The sequence below is a fragment of the Callospermophilus lateralis genome, chromosome 17 (genome assembly GCF_048772815.1).
Source record: "Callospermophilus lateralis isolate mCalLat2 chromosome 17, mCalLat2.hap1, whole genome shotgun sequence".
Taxonomy (NCBI): domain Eukaryota; kingdom Metazoa; phylum Chordata; class Mammalia; order Rodentia; family Sciuridae; genus Callospermophilus; species Callospermophilus lateralis.
In genome coordinates this window covers 27,046,858-27,067,286 of record NC_135321.1, presented here as the reverse complement: position 1 = coordinate 27,067,286, position 20,429 = coordinate 27,046,858, and the positions used below count along the sequence as shown (strand labels likewise).

The 20,429-nt window shown below is 47.2% G+C and overlaps 1 protein-coding gene across 1 annotated transcript in view; it reads left to right on the top strand.

Moving 5' to 3' along the window:
• Positions 1-19,290, top strand: part of Slc14a2 (solute carrier family 14 member 2) — a 45,848-nt gene extending 26,558 nt beyond the window's left edge. Inside the window, exons 10-19 of the mRNA XM_076836747.2 lie at positions 2,977-3,099; positions 5,198-5,280; positions 5,892-6,051; positions 6,758-6,947; positions 7,486-7,614; positions 8,490-8,682; positions 11,455-11,602; positions 12,270-12,404; positions 15,904-15,953; positions 19,090-19,290. Of these exons, the coding sequence (XP_076692862.2) occupies positions 2,977-3,099; positions 5,198-5,280; positions 5,892-6,051; positions 6,758-6,947; positions 7,486-7,614; positions 8,490-8,682; positions 11,455-11,602; positions 12,270-12,404; positions 15,904-15,953; positions 19,090-19,290 (1,412 nt within the window). The remainder of the gene's footprint in view (positions 1-2,976; positions 3,100-5,197; positions 5,281-5,891; positions 6,052-6,757; positions 6,948-7,485; positions 7,615-8,489; positions 8,683-11,454; positions 11,603-12,269; positions 12,405-15,903; positions 15,954-19,089) is intronic.
• Positions 19,291-20,429: the final 1,139 nt, after the last annotated feature.

Here is a 20,429-nt window from a genome sequence, read left to right as displayed (position 1 = left end):
GAATTCCTGTGAAATCCTGTTGACAGTCTTGTAAAAGTCTTTCTGACAAGAGAAGAAGTTTAATTATGGTGGGGGAGGGTTCTTTGGGGTGGGGGGTACGTGCTCTGCTTCATGTAAGCCCTGCCTGATGGATAAGCTCAGCCTCACCGGCACCTCGGCCAGCAAGCCCAGCTCGCCCTACCTCTGCTAGTATATAACTCAGTGAACAAAATCTAGGGTATCTTAACAACCAGCAATTTTCCCTTTGGATTGCCAAGACTTTCGGATAAATGTTGCTTTGGTTTGTTAAACTGAAGGACCTTCTTTGTACATATGAAAAATAACACAGGCTCATAGGCAGCATGTGTTGTGCCCTCTGATATCCAGGACCAGGTCCCAGGATAAAAAGAAAGGCAGACAGGTCTGTGTTGCACCGTGCAGCCAGCCCTGGGTGGAGAGAGCAGTAAACTGAGCATCAAGAGACCTGATGCGATTTGCAGCTCTGCCGAGATTAATGAGCTGTGTGTCCTGGAGAGTTGATTTCCTTAGACAGGGGAGGCGGGCTGTGATCCCGAAACTCCCTTCAATTCTGCGTTTATGATGCTAAGTTAAAATACAGCTCTGCCAAGGAGATGGCTGGGTGGCCAGCACTCGTTATACGAGGAACAAGAAGCAATGGTCTCTGTATATGGGGTAAAAATGGGAGTTCATATCCCACTTGAATCAAAGTGTGAATTATGATATATCAAGAACTATGTAATGTTTTGAACAACCTACAATAAAAATTAATTAAAAAAAAAAAAAAAAAAGAAGCAATGGTCCAACAGAGATGCCCTCCCAGTCTGACAGATGTGCGCTGGGGATTGATATTATGGGAGAACACCCTGCTTTGTCAGGTGGTGCAAGGATGCCCCTTCCATTCTCACCCTGCATGAACCCTGTCTGCAGAGGTGTCTGGGGGCAAGCTGACTTCCGGGTGTCTCTGCGGTGCAGAGTTGACTTCCACTCCCCAGTTTGGGATGAGGCTAAAGGCTGACCCACGCACAGGATGCCTAACAGTAACTGCTTCTCCACCTGAGCCAGAGGAAAGGGACAGTCTTTTGTTACCTTTCAATCTAAAAGACTAAGCAAGGCTTCATTCTTTGTTCATGCATACCCACAGACTCTTGGGGTTTTGTTCCTCCTGTGTTCTGAGCTTTGTTAAAGTTGTCCCTAGAGGGGCTGGGGTTGTGGCTCATGAATAGAGCACTCGCCTGGCATGTGCAAGACCTGGGTTCGATCCACAGCACCACGTAAAAATAAATAAGTGAAATAAAGGTATTGTGTCCAACTACAACTAAAATAAATAAATAAATAAAGTTGTCCCTAGAACAGTGTGATGGAGACCAGTGTTTTCAAATTTCAATGTACCTCCAAATCAGCAGGTTTTCTTGCTTGAAAGCAGATTTCAACTCAGCAGGTTGGGGATGAGACATTCCTGGCAAGCTCCCTAGTGATGTCCACGAAATTGGCCCATGGACCAGACTGGGCATTGAAGATGCAGAGAAAAGGAAAGAGTCCCCATTTGTAGGCTGCTACAGAATACTCAATGCTCATGTGTCCCTGAGTTCAATTTCCCATACCAAAAAAAAAAAAAAGAAGAAGAAGAAGAAGGAGGAGGAGGAGGAGGAGAACGAGGAGGACAAGGGGGAGGAGGAGGAGGAGAAATCATCTTTAGCCTCAATTTTTTATCTTTTGGCAATATCATTTTCTAACCTGTATTTTTCAAGGTACCATTGAAAGAACCAACTGTGTTAACTTAGAAAATGTGCAAATGTAATAGTGTAAATGTTTTCCACTCACCCAGGCAGCTACTGGAGCATGTGATTCTGGTATACTAAAGAATCTCTAGCAGAGTGTGTTAAACTTGCATGCCCTAGGAATCACCAAATATTCCAGTAAACGGACCTTGAGCAGGCCTAGGCACATGCACTTTAACAAAGTGGTGATTCCATGCTGTGAGTTCTCAGACCATGCCTTGAAAAATCTGTTCCTAATGGTAAGAGTGCTCTCCTACCCATAGAATGGAAATTGAAGACCATATGATACAGAACAGGGGTTCTTGGAGCTGATAACATATTCAAGGCACTTGGTTCCCCATAGATTGATATTTGTCAAACTTTAATATGCATGGAACGCACTTGGGGAATCTTGTTGAAAGACACATTCTAATTCCATCAATCTGGGGTAAGACCTGAGATTCTGCATTTCTAACAAGCTCACAGCTGATGTTAATGCTGGTCCAGGGACCAAACTTTGAGTAGCAAGAACCTATACTTCTCAGCCCAAGCTGCATATTAGAGCCATTTTTAAATACATGGGCATTAAAAACTTCAATTTTTTAAATTAGTCTGGGGTAAGGCTCATGCATTTTTTAAAAGCACGCAGGTGAGGTAATACACAGCCATTTAGAACTCTCTAGCCTAGGTGTGTCCAAGGCACTGGCTGAAGAGTAGTGACTGGGCAGTCAGCCCAGGGTCCACCTGTTCATGCTGGTCTAAAGTGCAATTAAATGGCTCTTAGGCTGTCTCTTCCATCTCTTGACAAGGATGTAACTCAGGTTTCTGTAGGGAAAGGAAATGGCAGTTGTCATGGATTAGAAGCTGAGGGCCGAAAGGCTTAATACAGAATGATATAGAATCATCCTGCGTCTCAATTTTCCATCTTTTGGCAATATCAGCGCCCATCCTATCCATTTCAAGGTGGGCCAAGTGAGTTAAGTGTGCAAATGTAGCCATGTGAACGTTTTCCACTTCTCTGGGCAGCCTCTGGACCACGTGCCTCTGCTGTGCAGTCAGTGGAGTGCTTTATGCAAAGACTGATGTAGTCACTACTCCGAATCAGACTGTCACACTCTACTTCCCAGCTTCTGGGTGTGGTTTTTCCTGGCTCTCTGCTTGGCACTCAGGGGTATGGACCAAATGAGGTGCTGACCTGTCTCTTTTCACCCCTGGCTAGGTGGCAGTGGGGAGCAGTCACCACCACCAGGCCCCAAGGCCGAGGAGGGCTCTGAGGCTGTGCTCCCCAGGCACAGGAGCGTGTTCCACATCGAGTGGTCGTCCATTCGGAGGAGGAGCAAAGGTGTGAGCACTCTCCCTGTCGTGTGCAGTCCCTGGCTTCCTCATCTCTAATAAAACAGGGGCAGTGACAGCACCTGCTTCACAGGGTGGTGGGGAGACCCATGAAGGTCAGGTTCATTCTTTTTATGTGACCACTGACCAAAGCCACCGTTTTCCTTGGTCTGAACACACCCTGCCTACGGGCCAGGCTGTGGGCTAACACAGAGCTAGGCCAGGGGTCTCAGCCTGGCTGCATGTGGCAATCCCCTGTATCCCATCCCCAAAGCTTTAATTTAATTCATCTGAGGAGTAGCTGGGCTGGCCTGGGGTCTTTTAGAGCTCTTTATGAGATTCTAATTTACCATCAATTCAAAAACCACTGGTCTGGGAGATTATAGTTGAAAAGGCCTCATCTGAGACAGTGGTGGGAATACCAAGGCCAAGGGAACAGGTAGAGGGGAATGGTGAGGAGGGGGCCGGGGGAGCAGCCAAAGCTGAGCAGGTGAAGAAGCCAGAGACCTGGAAGATGAGGCAGGTTCTGGTAAACAGGGGGAGTCTGGAGAGATCAGCTGCAGTGTGGAGTAGCCTCATGGAAAGACAGAGAGCCAATCCCAACCCCAACCTCCAGAGAGGGGAGCAGATTGCCCAGGGTTTCACAGCTGGCCAGAGGCACTGCAGCAGGTAGAGATGACTCCACAGATAGTTCCCCCCTCACAACTCATGCCTCCCTGAAGATGCATCAGTATTTCCTTCCTCCAGTTCCTCTAATCTCACCCTTGCACACCAGAAGTCAGCAAGGCCAGAAAAAAGGGCCTGGGGAGGTTATAGGAAGATTTACAAGGTGGAGAGAGAATAGCAGATAACTGAAGGGCCCCCAAGCCCTTTAGTGTGTCTTTGACAGGGGCCTCTGACATGGTGTGAAAGAGCATTGTCTCAAAAGGTCAATAGCTTCCTTCCTAATATCTCTTGGGATGGTGAGCTCCGGGTATGGTAGAGTTGGATCCCATGCAGAGGAGCCTGGAGATGGAGTGCTTGGGAATTTTGCCACAAAATGGCAGGTAGAGGAATCTCCAGACAGTAGCGGTGGGTTTGTCAAGAGATCACACATGATCTGAGTTATAGAACTTCTCTCTGTTCCTCCTTTCAAAACTTCGTGGCATAACTTCCCAACCACACTGGTATTTTCAGCCCGTGCTCCTTCAAAAGTGGGAACACAGTCCCTTTGACACATCCCTTCCTTTACACCCAGAAGTCTCAGGAATACAGACTGATAACCACCAATGCAGTCTCAAAAATACAGAGAGGGCAGAATCCAGCCTGCCATTCTCACACTTGACCACAAGAGGGAGCCATAGCACCAAGACTGAAACTTGGAAGGACCCTCATTCAGGGTGCCAAAAACCCTACTGAAATTGGTCATCCGCAAAAATAAACTGTCCTCAATAGTCAAAAAATGTTTAGAGTCACATTACAAGAGTTTTCTAGAATTAAAAGTATACACAAAAGTGTATATGATATCTACATAGATATCTTGATCCAAACAGCAATTGCCATCTATTAAAATGCCTAAAATTCAGAGACAAACATCAAAAAATAGAGAATAAGAGAGAAAGAGAGAGACAGAGACAGAGAAAACCAAAGACCAATCAGCCTGAAATCAGCCAGCTTGGGAGAGTCAGAGTCAAGTTCAAATCCAGATCCTTCATGGCCCAGGCAGCCTACTGCTGCATAAGGAGCAAGTGAAGGACGGCAATCCCATCCAGTTCCTTCCTCTTGCACTGATTTGTGGCATAGGAGAAAGAACTCTGGTTTCAGGGGTCACAGGAAAGTCACATCCCTCGGGGCTCCTGTTCCCTCATTTAATGAACATAGGAGTCGAGCTACACTGGGGCTTCCTCATCAAGGGTCAGTGAACTCCCGATACTCCTCTGAACTCCCTATATTCCTCGTAAAACATCCTGTTTACATGATCATGTACATTTTTTTTTCCCAAAGGGAGGACCCAAATGGGCCTAAGACCAGTAAAGGAAGGTACAATATGCCCAAGAGTCTAACTCGAGCCTGTACTAAAGTACTGCTGAGGTGCCCGAACTGATGATTCTCTTTCCTTCCTTCTTCAGTGTTTGGAAAAAGCGAACACCAGGAGAGACAAGCCAAAGAGCCATTTCCCTATCCATACCGGAAGCCCACCATTGAGCTGCTTGTGAGTACAGGGTGTCCCAAATCAGGGACAGCGCCTTCCAGTCACACAGCCTGTAGCAGATTGGGGAGCTGAGGTCTGTCAAGGAGGTTTTCTCATTTAGGCAAATTTTTCTTGAAATTCATATTTTCAGAAATGTAGGGACATTTAGATAAAATGGTCACGGTTTGCTTTGTGAACTTTCATATTCCTTTTATTTGAATTACCTCTTATCAAGTTTCCTTTAAATCAAGAATTTAGGAAATAAGATCATGCCAATTTTCAAAAATGGAATCTTCACATATTCAAGTTCATACCTTTATATTCATGGCCAGTTCAATTTTAAAGAGTAGACATGCAGAAGTGAAAAGGATTTCTTCTAGAAAGAGTATGGTATATTTAAAATTCTAGACATCTGTGTTTAACCTTAACCCTACTGTTTGACCTTGACCTTTGCAAATAAGAATCTCTGTATGGCTGAGCCCTCTACCACAAATGAGGATGAAAATGTCCTCTCGTCCCTCATTAAATGAGGTGGCCTGTCAAACAAAAGAAACAGGTCCCCGAGGACCACAAACATCACTGTGAAAACCACAGGTGGTAGAAGGCTCTTGCCTTCTCTTTTCCCTGGGCAGGATCTGAACACCATGGAGGAGAGCTCCGAGATTAAGGTAGAAACCAGCACGTCCAGGACTTCCTGGATCCAGAGCTCCATGGCCGCCAGCGGGAAGAGGGTCAGCAAAGCCCTCAGCTACATCACGGGAGAGATGAAGGAATGCGGAGAGAGACTTAAAGGTACAGTTTTGTGAGAGCAGCCCTAGATCTATACCTAAAAGGTCACCTTGGCCACCCCTGGCAATGCACTGCCATAATGGGGGCTGAGGAGGTGTTTCTGTAGAGTAGAATGAGCTCTATCTAGGGTTTTCCAAGAAAGCTAGGATTTGCTGTTACACAGTCTCTTGGGATATAAATACAGGTACAGTTACGTGGGCAAACTCTCATTTCTAAACGGCATAATCCTGTGCTCCCAAATGTCCCACTCAGATAAACATTTGTAGTGCTGGGATTCTCGAGAGTTAGCAGCATTCTAGAAAAATGCCCTCTGGCTGACGTACAGGAGAACTGTCTCCCAGGCCAATAGATTCTCTCCGGCAATGCCCCTGAGCTCAGCTCCTGGGTGTGGCACTCTCTATGAAGCATGAGAGTTTTTCTGGAAACTTTATGCCACTCTTATGGGAGGCATAGACTGCATGGGGGACCAAACTCCCACTGCAGGAAGGACAACCTAGAGACGGCATCCAGCTGGCAGGTGTTCCGAGGTTTGGGGCAGTCAATGCTCTCCCAGGTTCTCCTTTGACACTCTTCTGTGGCAGGTGGCTGGCTCCCTAGAAGCCCACTTTGGATTTTCAGAGAGATCCCACACTCCCTGGGCCTGGCCACCAGGTCTCACCCAGGACCTCCACACCGAGCCTTTGCCAAGTCCCTCCCTGTTCCGTTTCAGACAAATCCCCAGTGTTCCAGTTTCTGGACTGGGTGCTCCGGGGCACGTCTCAGGTGATGTTTGTGAACAACCCCCTCAGCGGCATCCTCATCGTCCTTGGCCTCTTCATCCAGAACCCCTGGTGGGCCATCTCGGGTTGCCTGGGCACCATTATGTCCACCTTGACAGCCCTCATCCTGAGCCAGGACAGGTAAGTCCCCAGAGACCCAGGGTCCAAGTGTGAAGCCAAGAGGGCACTCCTCCGAGAGGACCCCTTCTCACCCCTCAGTTCAGAAACCCCTCAGAATAAGAGCACTGGTAGCTGAAGGCAATATTTCCTAGGGACATACACATTTTTCTAGAGAAAAATGCAGGGGTGATAGGGCTGTGTCCTCACCCAGTCACTCCCATAATGATGGCCTGTGAAGCATGTGGCAGGAAAAGGCCCTGGGACCCAGGAGTGGTAATGCATGCCTCTAATCCCAGCAGCTCAGGAGGCTGAGGCAGGAGGATCGCAGATTCAAAGCCAACCTCAGCAACTTAGCAAGACCCTTTCTCTAAATAAAAATATTAAAAAGGGCTGGGGATGTGGCTCAGTGGTTAAGTGCAGGAAGGACAACCTAGAGACGATGTCCAGTTGGCAAGGGGTCCCAAGGTTTTGGGCAGTCAATCCCCGATACCGAAATAAATAAATTAATTAATTAAAGGCCTGGGAAAACCTCCAGTTCACCAGCCCCATTTGTCCCCAGGTCAGCAATTGCGGCAGGACTCCATGGCTACAACGGAGTGCTGGTGGGGCTGCTGATGGCAGTGTTCTCAGACAAAGGCGACTATTACTGGTGGCTTCTGCTCCCTGTCATCGTCATGTCCATGTCTTGGTAAGTCTGTTCTGAGGTCATGGGTTCAAATCCAAAGGCCACTGTTCTTTTTACCTTGAACCTGTGACTGCCCATCTAAACTCCGTTTTTAAGTGCCTTTTGTTTAACTTGCATGTCAGAGACACCCACTGGAAACCTTGACTGACATGATGCTGCTGCAGCACAGCGCAGTATAGGTCACACTGCTGGAGCACAGAGTATAGGTCACCTATACACCGGGTCTCAGCTACCATCCTTTCTTCTTTTGTTAAGATCTAAAAGGGTTTCTGCTTTACCCTGCCAGAGCCCAGAACAAGAACTGAGGTCCACACAGGGGAAGAACCACACTATGGGGGCCTGTCAGTTTCCGGCAATCTCCTCCCTCCTGCTCCCACAGCTTTCCTCTGTCCCTGGGACCCCGACCAGGGTAGGCTGAAGGACAGCCATGGGGCAGAGCCCTCAGAACGCCAGGCTCCTCTCTCACCTCCAGAAAACACAGGGCACCCTGGCCATGAGGCTAGTGAGCTTGGCCACTCAATAAACCCTAGCTAAATGACTGAGTGACTGTGATTCCCTCCCCCGCCCTGTCCTCTCTCCTCCTGCCTGGGGAGGGAGCTGTATGAGGAAGTAGTGAGGCTCCTGTCCTTTAAAACATCTCCCAGAAAGCTCTCTTTCTGGAGGTGAGTGTGGGCATCCCTTCCTGTACCCTGCACAGGGAGGAGGCCCAGGGAAGGCCCTGGCCCAGGGAAGGCCCTGCCCCAGGGCCAGTCATGCTTGGGAAGGACCCCAGCAGGCTGCTTTTCTCTGGGAAGGTGCAGGGGTCTCCTGCTGCTGCGTGGCTCAGTGGGGGAGCCAGGCAGCTTCCTGACCACCATGTCTTGTGCTTCTGCCATCAGCCCCATCCTCTCCAGTGCCCTGAGTACCATCTTCAGCAAGTGGGACCTGCCAGTCTTCACGCTGCCCTTCAACATTGCTGTGACCCTGTACCTGGCTGCCACAGGCCACTACAACCTCTTCTTCCCCACGGTGCTGCTACAGCCTGCATCCTCTGTGCCCAACATCACCTGGTCGGAGGTCCAGGTGCCCTTGGTAGGTGTCATGGAAGGAGGAAGGGCAGTGTCGGTACAAGCTCAATATCAAAGTGGTATCTGCTTATTGTGCACACAAGGAATATCCTGAGTGATAATTCCTGACAGTTATACAATCCAAGACATGCTTTGCACACATTTCATGACCTACCCTCCTTGCCTCCTTCTAAGGGCTAAAAGGATTATTTCTGGTCCCACCTGTTATAACACAGAGAGTAGAATGGAGGCCAAGTTTGGAGACCCACCTGAGATCACACAACAAATTAGTAAGGAGCAAACTCCAGACCCCTGACTCCAGGCCTGGGTTCTTTTCTTTTTTCCTTTGTTGAAAAGTATTTGTGAGCAGGGCATGGTAGGTAGCACATGCCTGTAATCCCAGCAACTCAGAGAGCTGAGGCAGGAGGATTGCAGGTTCAAAACCAGCCTCAGCAACTTAGCAAGGTTTTAAGTAAATTAGCAAGACCCTGTCTCTAAATTTAAAAATGTTTAAAGAAGGGTTTGGGATGTGGCTCAGTGGTAAAGGACCCTGGGTTTAATCTCGGGTATCTAAAAAAAAAAAAAGTATTTTTGATGCTTTACTCTGATTTTAATGCAAGTGTGTCTTTTCTTCCCTCAATATCATTGAATCATTAAAAATGTGCACATTATGCTACCATGTATTGGCTTAAAAAGTCACAGTTATAACCTCCAGAGCTTATTTCATTTGCTCTCTGAGGCTGGCTCATGTTTTAAAGTGCAGGTGTTCCCCCAATATGAACTATATATAACAGAGCTTTCAAAATTGTTTTTTTTTTTCCTCTTTAACAAGTATTCTGTATAAAATGCTGACCTCTGGAAGTCTGCCAAGATAATAAATAAGAAGCTACACTAAAAGCACTAAATCAGCTTGGAGAAACATGCCCATCAGCCTTCTTATCTAACCAGGCACGTTTTCTCCGAGGCCTCCTACTTTCCATTATGCTAAAAGGCCCCCAGTCTGACACTCACCCTGAAACTTCATTATTGGCAATTCATCACAACAACGCCACTTGGGCTTGTTGAAGGAACTTTCAGATATAATGAAGCCTGGTGTCTCTCCACATTCCACAACATGGGTCAAAAGAGCCCTCCATTTGCACTAAGAAGCATCATTAGTTAGCAAAGGAAACCTTTGTGGTAGCCCCGTTTTGTTGTTTGTTATGTTTTTCCAAGGACCTTCTTGGGTCAGAGGTGAGAAAAGGTGCTGTGTTGGGGTTCAGCTCCCCAGATTTCCCAGTCGTGGTATTTTCCCAATTCAGTTCTTTTGGAAGCAAAATTACTCAAGCAGTGTGTTATGAGATGATGTCAGAAGTTGCAACTTTAAGATATTACATTCTCTGCACCACATTTTCAATTGGAAAAATATTTTCATCACTTTATAGAAATGGAAAAAAAAGAAGAATCCTGTATACATAATTTAGAAACCCAAAACTCAAGGCAGGGGGAGCCAATTTGTGGTGGTCATTTTTAAGAAACACCTTTCTGGCTAACTGAATGAATTATGATAATGATTCATTTATTGGATCTTCTTGACAATTCTAATTAGAGTCCAGTTTCTGAAAAATATGTGGTCAATGTCAGAGCAAGGGTCTAAAACTGCCAATAGGTTTGAGCCTCCCTGAGTTCCTCTGTTCTCATGGCCATTAGAAAGGCTCCTCAGCTGGGGTAACTATGCAGGGATCAAACTGCCCAGTACCACTGCCTCTGTGTCAAACTCTGTCACCTGTCCCCTTGCCCCTGCATGGCCATGCCAGAGCCCTACTCTGTTCTCCATCCTGGAGTGCAGGGTACTGACCTGCAGGGTTAGCCCACGAGGCCTGTGCTCCTGTCTCTGTATTCTCTCACTAGGTGTGAGGCCCATGAGCTGCAAGTTCTCCGTCCCCTGGCACCCACAGGGACAGTCTTCTCAGAGGGCTCAGATGGACAGGAGACTTGCCATAATAGATACACAAACTCACCCCAAGATTCTTGCTTCTCCCCAGCTTACTGTCAGAGGGGCAGGCAAACCCAGCACATGCCAGTGTGGCCCAAGCCACTTCCACTCAGCACTTCCATGTACCAAGGGCCTTTGGCCAAACCCTCCAAGACAAAGGACCCAATGGCAGTCGCTAGGGAAGCCTGCATCCTAGTATCCTCTTCTCTGACTCCAGGGCATTTGTGCAAGTGCCTACAAGGTTTTCAACTTCCTCGAATGCTCTGTCACTCTGGAGTCCCATTGGACCTCGAAATACCTGGAGAACAGAGTCAAGCAGGGTACCCCAGGTTAACCAACGAAGAGAGCAGATGGTGGACATGCCACCTTTTCCAGGCCCCTTCTGTGTCTCGTTGTTCAGCCAGACAAGACTCATGTCACCACACCCAGACATATGGTTCTTGGAAATTCAAAAGTACATTTTCCATCTTCTAGTTAGCCTTCTTGTCATCTTATTTGGTTTGAAAAACATTATGAAAGTTTTGATCAGGAATCCATTGCTTTGCTAATGAATAATGCCCTTGAGTGAAAGTTTTTCAGTTTCTCTTCACAAGGAGGATTAGAGTCTTACCCTCCTGTTCCAAAATGAAGGAAACTCAACATCCTGACCCCTGGGTGTTCCAAGAGCTCAAAGTTAAGATGATCCTTCTTGTGTTCCTCTTAGAGTTGACCTGTTTGAGTCACCTTGGAAACCAGTGGCAGTACGTGTTGGTGCTGAAAACTTGGAGCTAAGGTTGAAGTCATCTCTTTGGCTTCCCTAATAATGTGACTCTGTATCCACAGCTTTTGAGAGCCATCCCTGTTGGGATCGGCCAAGTGTACGGCTGTGATAACCCCTGGACCGGAGGCATTTTTCTCGTGGCCCTGTTCATATCATCACCTCTCATTTGCTTACACGCAGCAATCGGATCCACCATGGGGATGTTAGCAGGTCTGTGTCATCGCTTTCCCTTGTTAATGAGCGGTAGGGGACCCCAGTGCCTGGAACCAGCTGTAAAGAAACCAGGGACATGGGTCTTTATCGCCACACCTGCACATTCCCAGAATTCCAAATTTCCCCTCCTTCCACTGCACTCTGTTTCTCCACTATTGGTGGCAGCGCCCTCTTGCTCCTCCAGATAAAAGTGGTCCTTGAGAAAGACTGGTGCCAGTCACTGACACTGTAGTGTAAATTTAAAGTTTGGGAGAGATTTTCCTCTAGGCATTTTCAAAATCTTATCATCCCCAATGACAAAAAGGAGCTGGATTTGTTTGCAAAACGATTCCCTCCCTCCCTTCCCTCCTTCCTTCCTTTCTTTCTTCCTTTTTCTCTTTGGCCAGAGAAGGACATTCTCTGGACTGTTTAAATCAGATTTCAGAGTCTTTTATCAGAGGCTCTCTGCAGCTCCTAACAGCTTAGCCACTAGAATTCATGTGGCCCCGTGGCTATTTATTCTGTTTTAGATGTAGTTTCACTGAATAAAATCAGAAGTCCTTTGTGGGTGTGTGTGTGGGTGTGTGTGTGTGTGTGTGTGTGTGTGTGTGTGGTGGGTGTGGGACAGGCACACGAGCCCCCATAGGATTCGTGATTCAGTACTGACGCCTGCCTTCTCTCCCAGCACTCAGCATTGCCACGCCCTTTGATGCCATCTACTTCGGCCTGTGTGGCTTCAACAGCACTCTGGCGTGCATCGCCATAGGAGGCATGTTCTATGTCATCACCTGGCAGACGCATCTCCTGGCCATTGCCTGTGGTAGGTACCTCTGAAAGTGTCCCCATAAAAGATCCACCCTGTGAAAATTCTGCTACTCCCCAAAGATAAATAGGGGGATATGTTTGCTTTATAGCTGGGCTTTTAGTTAAAACTGTCTTCAATAGCTGCCCAAGGATCAAATGGTTACATGCAAAACTATTTTCTCCATGGACACAATGTTTCAGCTCATGATGGCAGGTTTGTTTTGAGGTTATGGCTAGTTCATTGTTGAATTATTTCATTGTTGAACTGCGAATTTCCTGAGCAGTGATTGGAGCTGACAAGTTGTCTCTTAAGCAAGTTAATCCTTATACATGAAATCTGGCGATTTACATCACATACACCATTGAAACTTAAAGATCCAAACATTGACCATAATCCTTTCAAATGATCCCTCTGAGTTACATGCTCAGTGCCCCAGGAACCTATATTAACCATAACAATTGGCATATTTTTATATTTTCATCCTTGAACATTTTTTATTTATTGATGTTTTATGAAGGAAAACCGAATAAAACTCTTTTTGAAACAGAGATTTAAAACAGAGATGTCACCTCAGCACAGCATAGATTCCGGAATATGATCTCCATTAACTTAAAGAATAAGTTTACAATCAAAAGCTTCCCAAATATTCTTTACTGAGGAAGATGTTCTGGATCAGATAATACCATAGACTTGTTTCCTTAATATAATTAGTATATATACTGTCTTTTCTCTCTTTTTTCTTTTTTATTGTTTTTTAGTTGTAGATGGACACAATATCTTTCTTTTATTTAGTTATTTTTGTGTGGTGCTGAGGATCAAACCCAGTGCCTCACATATGCTAGGCAAATGCTCCACCACTGAGCCACAACCCCAGCCCCCAAGATATGTTATCTTTTGTACTTTATGATAGTCACTGCAAACATAAAGAAGGTGAACCCTGATGTAGGTGTGAAGGGTTAGTGCTGCTGTATTTTTCTTCCTTCCTTTTAAAAATTATTTTGTGACCCAAAAAATCTCCATTGTAAAGCCAGGCCCTGTAGGTACTTATGTAATTACTTTTATTTGCTCATATTGACCAAATAAGCTTAGCACTAAAGAGGCATAAGTGTCACCTGGCTAGCCCACACCAGCTCTCTGAGGTTGGTTTTTTTCCACTTTGTGAAGGTGAAAAAAAAATTCCTCAAAGAACCAGGGCCAGGATGAGGATGTGACAAATGAGGCAGCTCAAATGCAGAACTGCAGGAGGTGCTCACTGTCAGTGTCCCGCAGGTGATGAGTCTACACGTCTCCATGACCCTGAGCTTGAGGCCACCTTAAATTTTATACCTCACTCACCTCTCCAGAGTTCCAACCTCAAAAAAGGTTAACATGTCAGATGTTACACCAGTGATTCTCAACCAAGGGTGATTTCCCCCTTTCCTGGGGACATTGGCAGTGTCTGGTGGCATTCTTATTTGTCACACCTAGGGGAAGGAAGGGATTTCTACCGGCATCTCCTGGGTAGAGGCCAGGGCTGCTGGTAAACACCCTACAACGCAGACACATTGTAGCCTCCACCACAAGGATTGTCCACGTGCCACAGTTTGAAAGCTGACACGTGGCATCTCATTCCGTCTTCACTACACCTTCAAACCAGGTGGGTTCAATTACCATCCCCACTTCACAGATGGGGAACTGAAGCTAAAGGAAGCAAAATAAATTGCCCAAAATGGGGTCTGTAAAGACTATGTCTGTGCTCCTTGGAGGGGATCAGACTCCTTCCTGAAACCAGCGCTTTCTCTTCCGGCTGAAAGATCCAGAATAGTCATGGTCCTTTTCTGCAGTCACACAGAGAGGGACAAGACAGGCCAGGTGGAATGCTCCTTCCATCGCAGCCTGCTCTATCCGTCCCCCAGGACAGACAATTCTCCCTCCCTTCAACCCAGACGGGCTGCATGTCCTCCACCCCCTCTTCTGACTATCCTTCCTCCTCCCTCCTCATAATGCAGGCCCTGCGACCGCAGATGAGCAGACGTAAGGTTTTCAGAGAGTTTTCCTGTTGGTAACAGATCAAATTTGATCAAAGATATCAAATCTGAGAATAACTCCTCCAGCTCCCGGGCCAATAGCTGAATCTGATGTGTTGGGCTCTCAGGCCACCGCCTCAGCCTCCACCTCAGCCTCCACCTCAGCCTCCACCTCAGCCTCCGCCTCACCCTCCACTCTTCACCAGCCACTCCCAGAGCCCCACTCAGCCTTCTGGCTCCCCTATAATTGGGGGTCAGGTGGCATTGGGTTGATCTCTGACCCTTCCATCTGCCCTGCTCTTTCTAACCTCAGCCCTGAGAGGCCGCTGTGCACAGTGGGTAAGAGCCCTGCCTTGGAATCGGGTGACCAGGGCTCAGTCACTTGTCAGCCGTATGGTCCTAGGCAAGTCCCTTGAACTCTCAGTGCCCGATACTAACTGTACCCACCTCACAGAACTATTGTCTGGAACAGACCAGATAATTCATGAGAGCAATGAAAGTAATGCCCCCCAAAGTGTTGAGTGGGTTTTCTGTGGTCAGAACCTCTATGAATTAACCAGGGTTCAAATGATGCAAAGGATGCCTGGGCTCCTCCTGTTCCCTCTGAAAGAAACTGGCAGGTGCGATGCATGCAATGACTGCATGCCTGCGACCTCCTCCTAGAGGTCATCTCTTAATCTCTCCTGCTTCCATCTTGAAACCCTACCCCAAACAACAGGGACTTCTCCAACTCAGAGACGGCATGACAGTCGCTCTATGAAAGCTCTCTGAGCCTCAGTTTTCTCATTTGTGAAATAAAGACAATAATAGTGCTTCCATCATAGGAACGCTGAGGGACATGGTTGATGTTCCTACTAAGGGGGCACATGGTGACTATTATGGGTTCACTGTTGTTGGTGTCCTAGGGACAATTGGGACGTTCTCTGTTGAGAAGTGAAGGGCTCAGAGGCAGAGCCCAATTATGCCGTCCCATTTCTATCACTTCTCACTCCTTGCCAGCACCTGGCTCTGGCCAGTGGGCAGTGTGGTCAGGCCCTCCTCTCCAGCACCCAGAAGTCAAGGCCGTCAGCAACATTTGATGCCCCAAGAGCTGACAGAATGCGGCTTCTCCCTGGAAGCTCATATTATGTTAATGCTTTGTCATGAAATACTCCAGCAGGGAGTTCGGGGACTCGCTTGCCTTTGCTGTATAGTAAAATTTTCATTTATGGTTTATGCTGTTAAATGTTCCTTTACTGGAATGCAAGGTGGTGGGGCCCAAGAGAACTGTAACAGCCAAATTCTGGCCTTTTTTAACAAAGTTCATCTGCCGACTTAGCTGTACTGGTATTTGCGTGGAATTTAACACTTTTAAACCTGCCAAGCAATGGAAACATAACTCAGTGATTTTTTTTTTTAAATCTGAGATAGCATTAGTGGCATAAAATTAATGAAGAGAAAATATGTCGACCAAGCCTGAGAAGCTGTGAAATAGTTATTGGATATTTATGGACGGTTCTTTCTTCCAGCACTGTTTGCAGCCTACCTGGGGACTGCCCTGGCCAACATGTTATCTGTGGTGAGTCAACATCTCTGGGCTGCAGATGTGCCCACAGTCCCCTCTCAGCTTCCCCCAAACTTGTTCAAAACCCTCCTTCACAAACCTTTCCCAGTTCTCCCTCTTGTCTCTAACCACATACCTAGAACATAGTAAGTGCTCAAGAAATAGCAAATGAATGAAGCCCTAAGGTCACAGCCTCAGCACAGGGGAAATTAAATCTGGGGCTTTGCATCTGAATGGCAGAAACTCCGAGAGCTCCCTGTTACCCCCACAAGATGAAAGGAGTTGGTTCTCAGAAGTTCAAATGTCAACTGTTGCTCAATCAAATCCCATCATCAGTGAGCCCAGGGAGCTTCCCTTAGGGCAATTAGAAGTGTGTTCTCTTATAAATCGAACTCCTTTCTAGTGTACTATTCTTTAGGACTATTTTTAAATCTTTATTATTTGTTTTTTATGAGTGTCTATAGATCATCTGCCCACCTGGTTTGTGGGTCAATGTGTATCTTTGTCTCGTATCCAATAGCACAGTTCATGGGGGTGAGGGGGTGTTGCTGGCAAAGTCCTCAGGACACAGGGAGAGTCAAGCATTAACCAGCTTAGAGAAGCCAGAGTGTGCTGCTACGCAAAGCAGCCCCAAGGCCCCTTCAGTCTGAGCTCACATTGGGTGGTACGTGAGGTCAGGAGGAGCTACTGGCCAGCCCCAGGTCCGGCACATACTCCTGAGGGCTCAGCATGCAGTTGCTACCTCCTCTTCTTAGATAAGGGCTCAAGGGACATATCATATGAACCAGGAAAATTCCTGTTGCTCCTGCAGGTGGGACGGAGGGGACATTCTGCTCATGGCTATCAAAGTTCCTCCTTCACCTCTAATGAAAATGGGTGTTTTGAACTTAACCTAGGACAGTATTTTCTAAGCAGTGGAGTTAGCCTTCCCTGATACTATCTTGTCTCCCCCAGTGGAGTGAGTTCTTCCTCTGGGGCCTATCACATGGTGAGCACTCTGGCTATGACACTTGACACATAGTATTGTCACATATCAGTCATCTTCCAGCTTTAGCCCATGCACTCCTTCAGAACAGGGGCCCTATCCTATTCTTCTCTTCATCTATGTACCTAGTACAGTACCCAGCACATAATAAATGATCAAGAAATAGCAAATGAATGAAGCCCTAAGGTAACAGCCTCCAGCACAAGGGAAATTAGATCTGGGGATTTGCAGAGGACTGTCAGAAACACTGAGAGCAACAAGAGGGTACAGTCTGACCTCCATGCCTGCTGCCTTTTCTGGCACCATCCATTCACTCATGTGCCTTCCTTGGACAAGGGACCAGAAGAGATGCAAAGCAGGAAGCTATGGTTCCTGGTCACCGGTATTTCCAGTGGTGATCAGCCTTCACCTCTGTGGGCAAAGGAGTTATAGATTACAGCGCTCAATTTAGACATATTTCAAAATGAAAACAAGCTGATGTCCTGGGTGCCTCCTGTTTTTAAGACACTGTGCTGGCCACGGACAGGGATACCAAAGCATGCAGGCTATTAACTTACCCAGAAGTCATTTCCAATCTTGTTGAGGAACAGGGTATTAAAATGTTGAATGACATTTATGAGACCATTCAACCCTCCTCAGAAGAGCCCTTATGAGCCACACTCCTTTGCTTTCTAACGGGCACATGTATATGCAGCCCCGGGTCTTCAACAATCCTGCCATCTGCTTGATGATAATGACTATGTCCTGAGGACCATTTATTGAGCATTTACTATGCAATAAGCACCATCTCTCCAAGTAGGTATTATGATCTCTGGTTCACTATTGAGGAAATAGGTCTCAAAAAGATTAAATGATTATCACAAGGTGATCAGAGCTGAGATTTGGATCTAGTCTGTGGAGCTCAATGTCCTTTCCACCATGGGACTCCAAGGGAGGCATTCCAGAACACCTAGTGCACCTTGTGCTTTGGAAAGACTCTTGGAGCAGCATGTATCACTCAGGGTATCCCTGCAGCCTCTTTTCTGTTCTGTTCTTGTTCTTCCCCCAACGCCCATCCAATGGTGCCATCTTGACACATGTGAGTATTTGGTGTCGTCACTCCCATGGTACCACCTGAGGTTCTTCCTGCTTATAATAACATGATATTTGGGGAAGAGGGGACATGATTTGATCTGCTTCAGAGTTGAATGTATAGGCTCTCTGTTTGCAAACGATGCACTCAAGCTATCTCAAAAGACTGAGGAAATGCATCCAAAAGCCTCAGGGCACCTCAGGGAATGAAAAACCTGTCACCATCATGAGGAAGGGATGTGGGGATGGAAGAGCCCTTGTGAGGAGAGGCAGCTGCTCTTGTCTCCAGCTCCCAGGGACAAGGCTATCATTCCTCCACTCCACTCCACTGTGTCACGTCTGTCTGGGAAGGGTTTCTCTGTGGCCCGAAGCTTCTCAATGGCCACCTGTCACTGTGCAGTTCTCCAGTTCATGTAAGACCCATGGACACTATCTCTGTACCTTTCAGTTCACGTCCTCAGAAGTAAAGAATCCACACAAGTTCAAAGCCAGCCTCAGCAAAAGCGAGGCGCTACGCAACTCAGGGAGACCCTGTCTCTAAATAAAATATGAAATAGGCCTGGGGATGGGGCTCAGTGGTTGAGGGCCCCTGAGTTCAATCCCCAATACCCAAGGAAAAAAAAAGATCCATTACTCCAAGCCACCTGCCTATGGGAAGTGGTGTTTGAGTGGGGTGCCCATTTCAAGTCCAGTGAGTTGTGACCAAAGACAAAGGTCTTGAACTTCTAAATGTCTGCCAAAGGCAATCCTTCAATAACAGCTGGTGGGAGGAGACACAGAACTGCCGTGGTTCCTAGAGCTGGAAAAGTGGCCCAGCCAGACTCCCCAAGACAAAGCACACCTTCCACACAGAGGCATGGTAACCCCATTAGAGTTCCAGGGCTGCATTGCAGGAGAGTGTGCTCCCTGCTATGAGGGAGGCTAGTGCCATGGTCATGATTTTATTTATATCGGCTTTCAATTAAGCATGCCCTCATCAGTGCCCCCCGGGGACCCCTTCCTCCACCCAGGACCAAAGGCCATTGGTGAGGTCTGATTAAACAGGCGCTAGCACTCATTAACTCAGGCTTCTCTTTGTGTCTCCCCTCCCTCCAGTTTGGATTACCACCCTGCACCTGGCCCTTCTGCCTCTCAGCGCTCACCTTCCTGCTCCTGACGACCAACAACCCTGCCATCTACAGGCTCCCACTCAGCAAGGTCACCTACCCAGAGGCCAACCGCACCTATTACCTGTCCCAGGAGAGAAACAGAAGAGTATCTACCACAACCAAGTACCAGGCCTATGATGTCTCCTAAGCGGCCCTTTCCAGCAGGCTACCTGTGTCCCCAGGCTAAAGGTCACTTAACCTCCCCTCTGTCTGTTCTGTGATTCTCCCTGCCAAGCACAGACCAAAATGTGTGTGGTCACCTTCAGGAGCCTCCCTAAGATGCACGACACTTGTCCACAACATGTTAGTTTAGACTTGACACCCACGGCTGGCTCTATTGGCCCAAGAGCTCCCTTTGAGGGGAACTTGCTGTCTTCTGCAAAATAAGCCTCATCCTTAAAGAGAGGTCACCCAGAAGGGACAGAGATGGGTGACATGATCACCCAGCACAGTCATTTAATATAGCGAAGCACAGTCCCAGGAAATGTTCATTAGCCTGGAAGGCAAGAGGCCTGATCCCCTCCCAGCTCTGCCACTATTGATCCCCAACTGTCTCAGGCTCGATTTCTTGTTGGCAAGGGTTTCTTTATGACAGGGAGGGACTCTAAAGTCTCTCCCACCTCAGAAGTGTTGATTCTTCTCTGTCTCCTATAAACTGATCAAATTAGCATGACCCGCAAGTATTACCTTAGGTTAAATAATAGAAGAAGCAGCAGGACAGCGCTACAGCTCTCCAGAGCTTGACTCATATCGGAGAAGTTCTCCAGATTTGAGGTTAGGAACCTACTTTCACCAGAATTGCCAACTGCCTTTCCTGACATAACAGAAGTATTTCTGGAGACATCATAAGATGATCTCTTGCAACACTTGAATCACAACATAAAGAAGTGTCTTTCCTTTTGTAAAATTCACAATCATAATGTCATTAAACTGCTCTAACCTTGTGAGTTGGAATCAGGGTTTCCCTCACGTGCTGCCCACTGGAAAGAGACGAGGGTGGGGTAAAAACTGTCAGAAGAGGGTGTGGTTTGCTGATGGAGAGAGTTACACAGAAATGACCTTGGACATTGCTTTCTGTTTGAGCTGAAGTGCAGATTCTGGTGACCCATGTCTCTTTTAGCATATTTATCCTTGTGTGCCCAGAATACAGACCCAGCTCCTCTTGGATGGCCACTAACTTCCATTAGTTGTTCTGGGGATAGCATGGACGGAGCTCCTAAACCACAGGACTCCTTTGTGGGAAGCCATGTGCCCCAGCCCTCCCACCTCTCTCTCAACAGAGGGAAA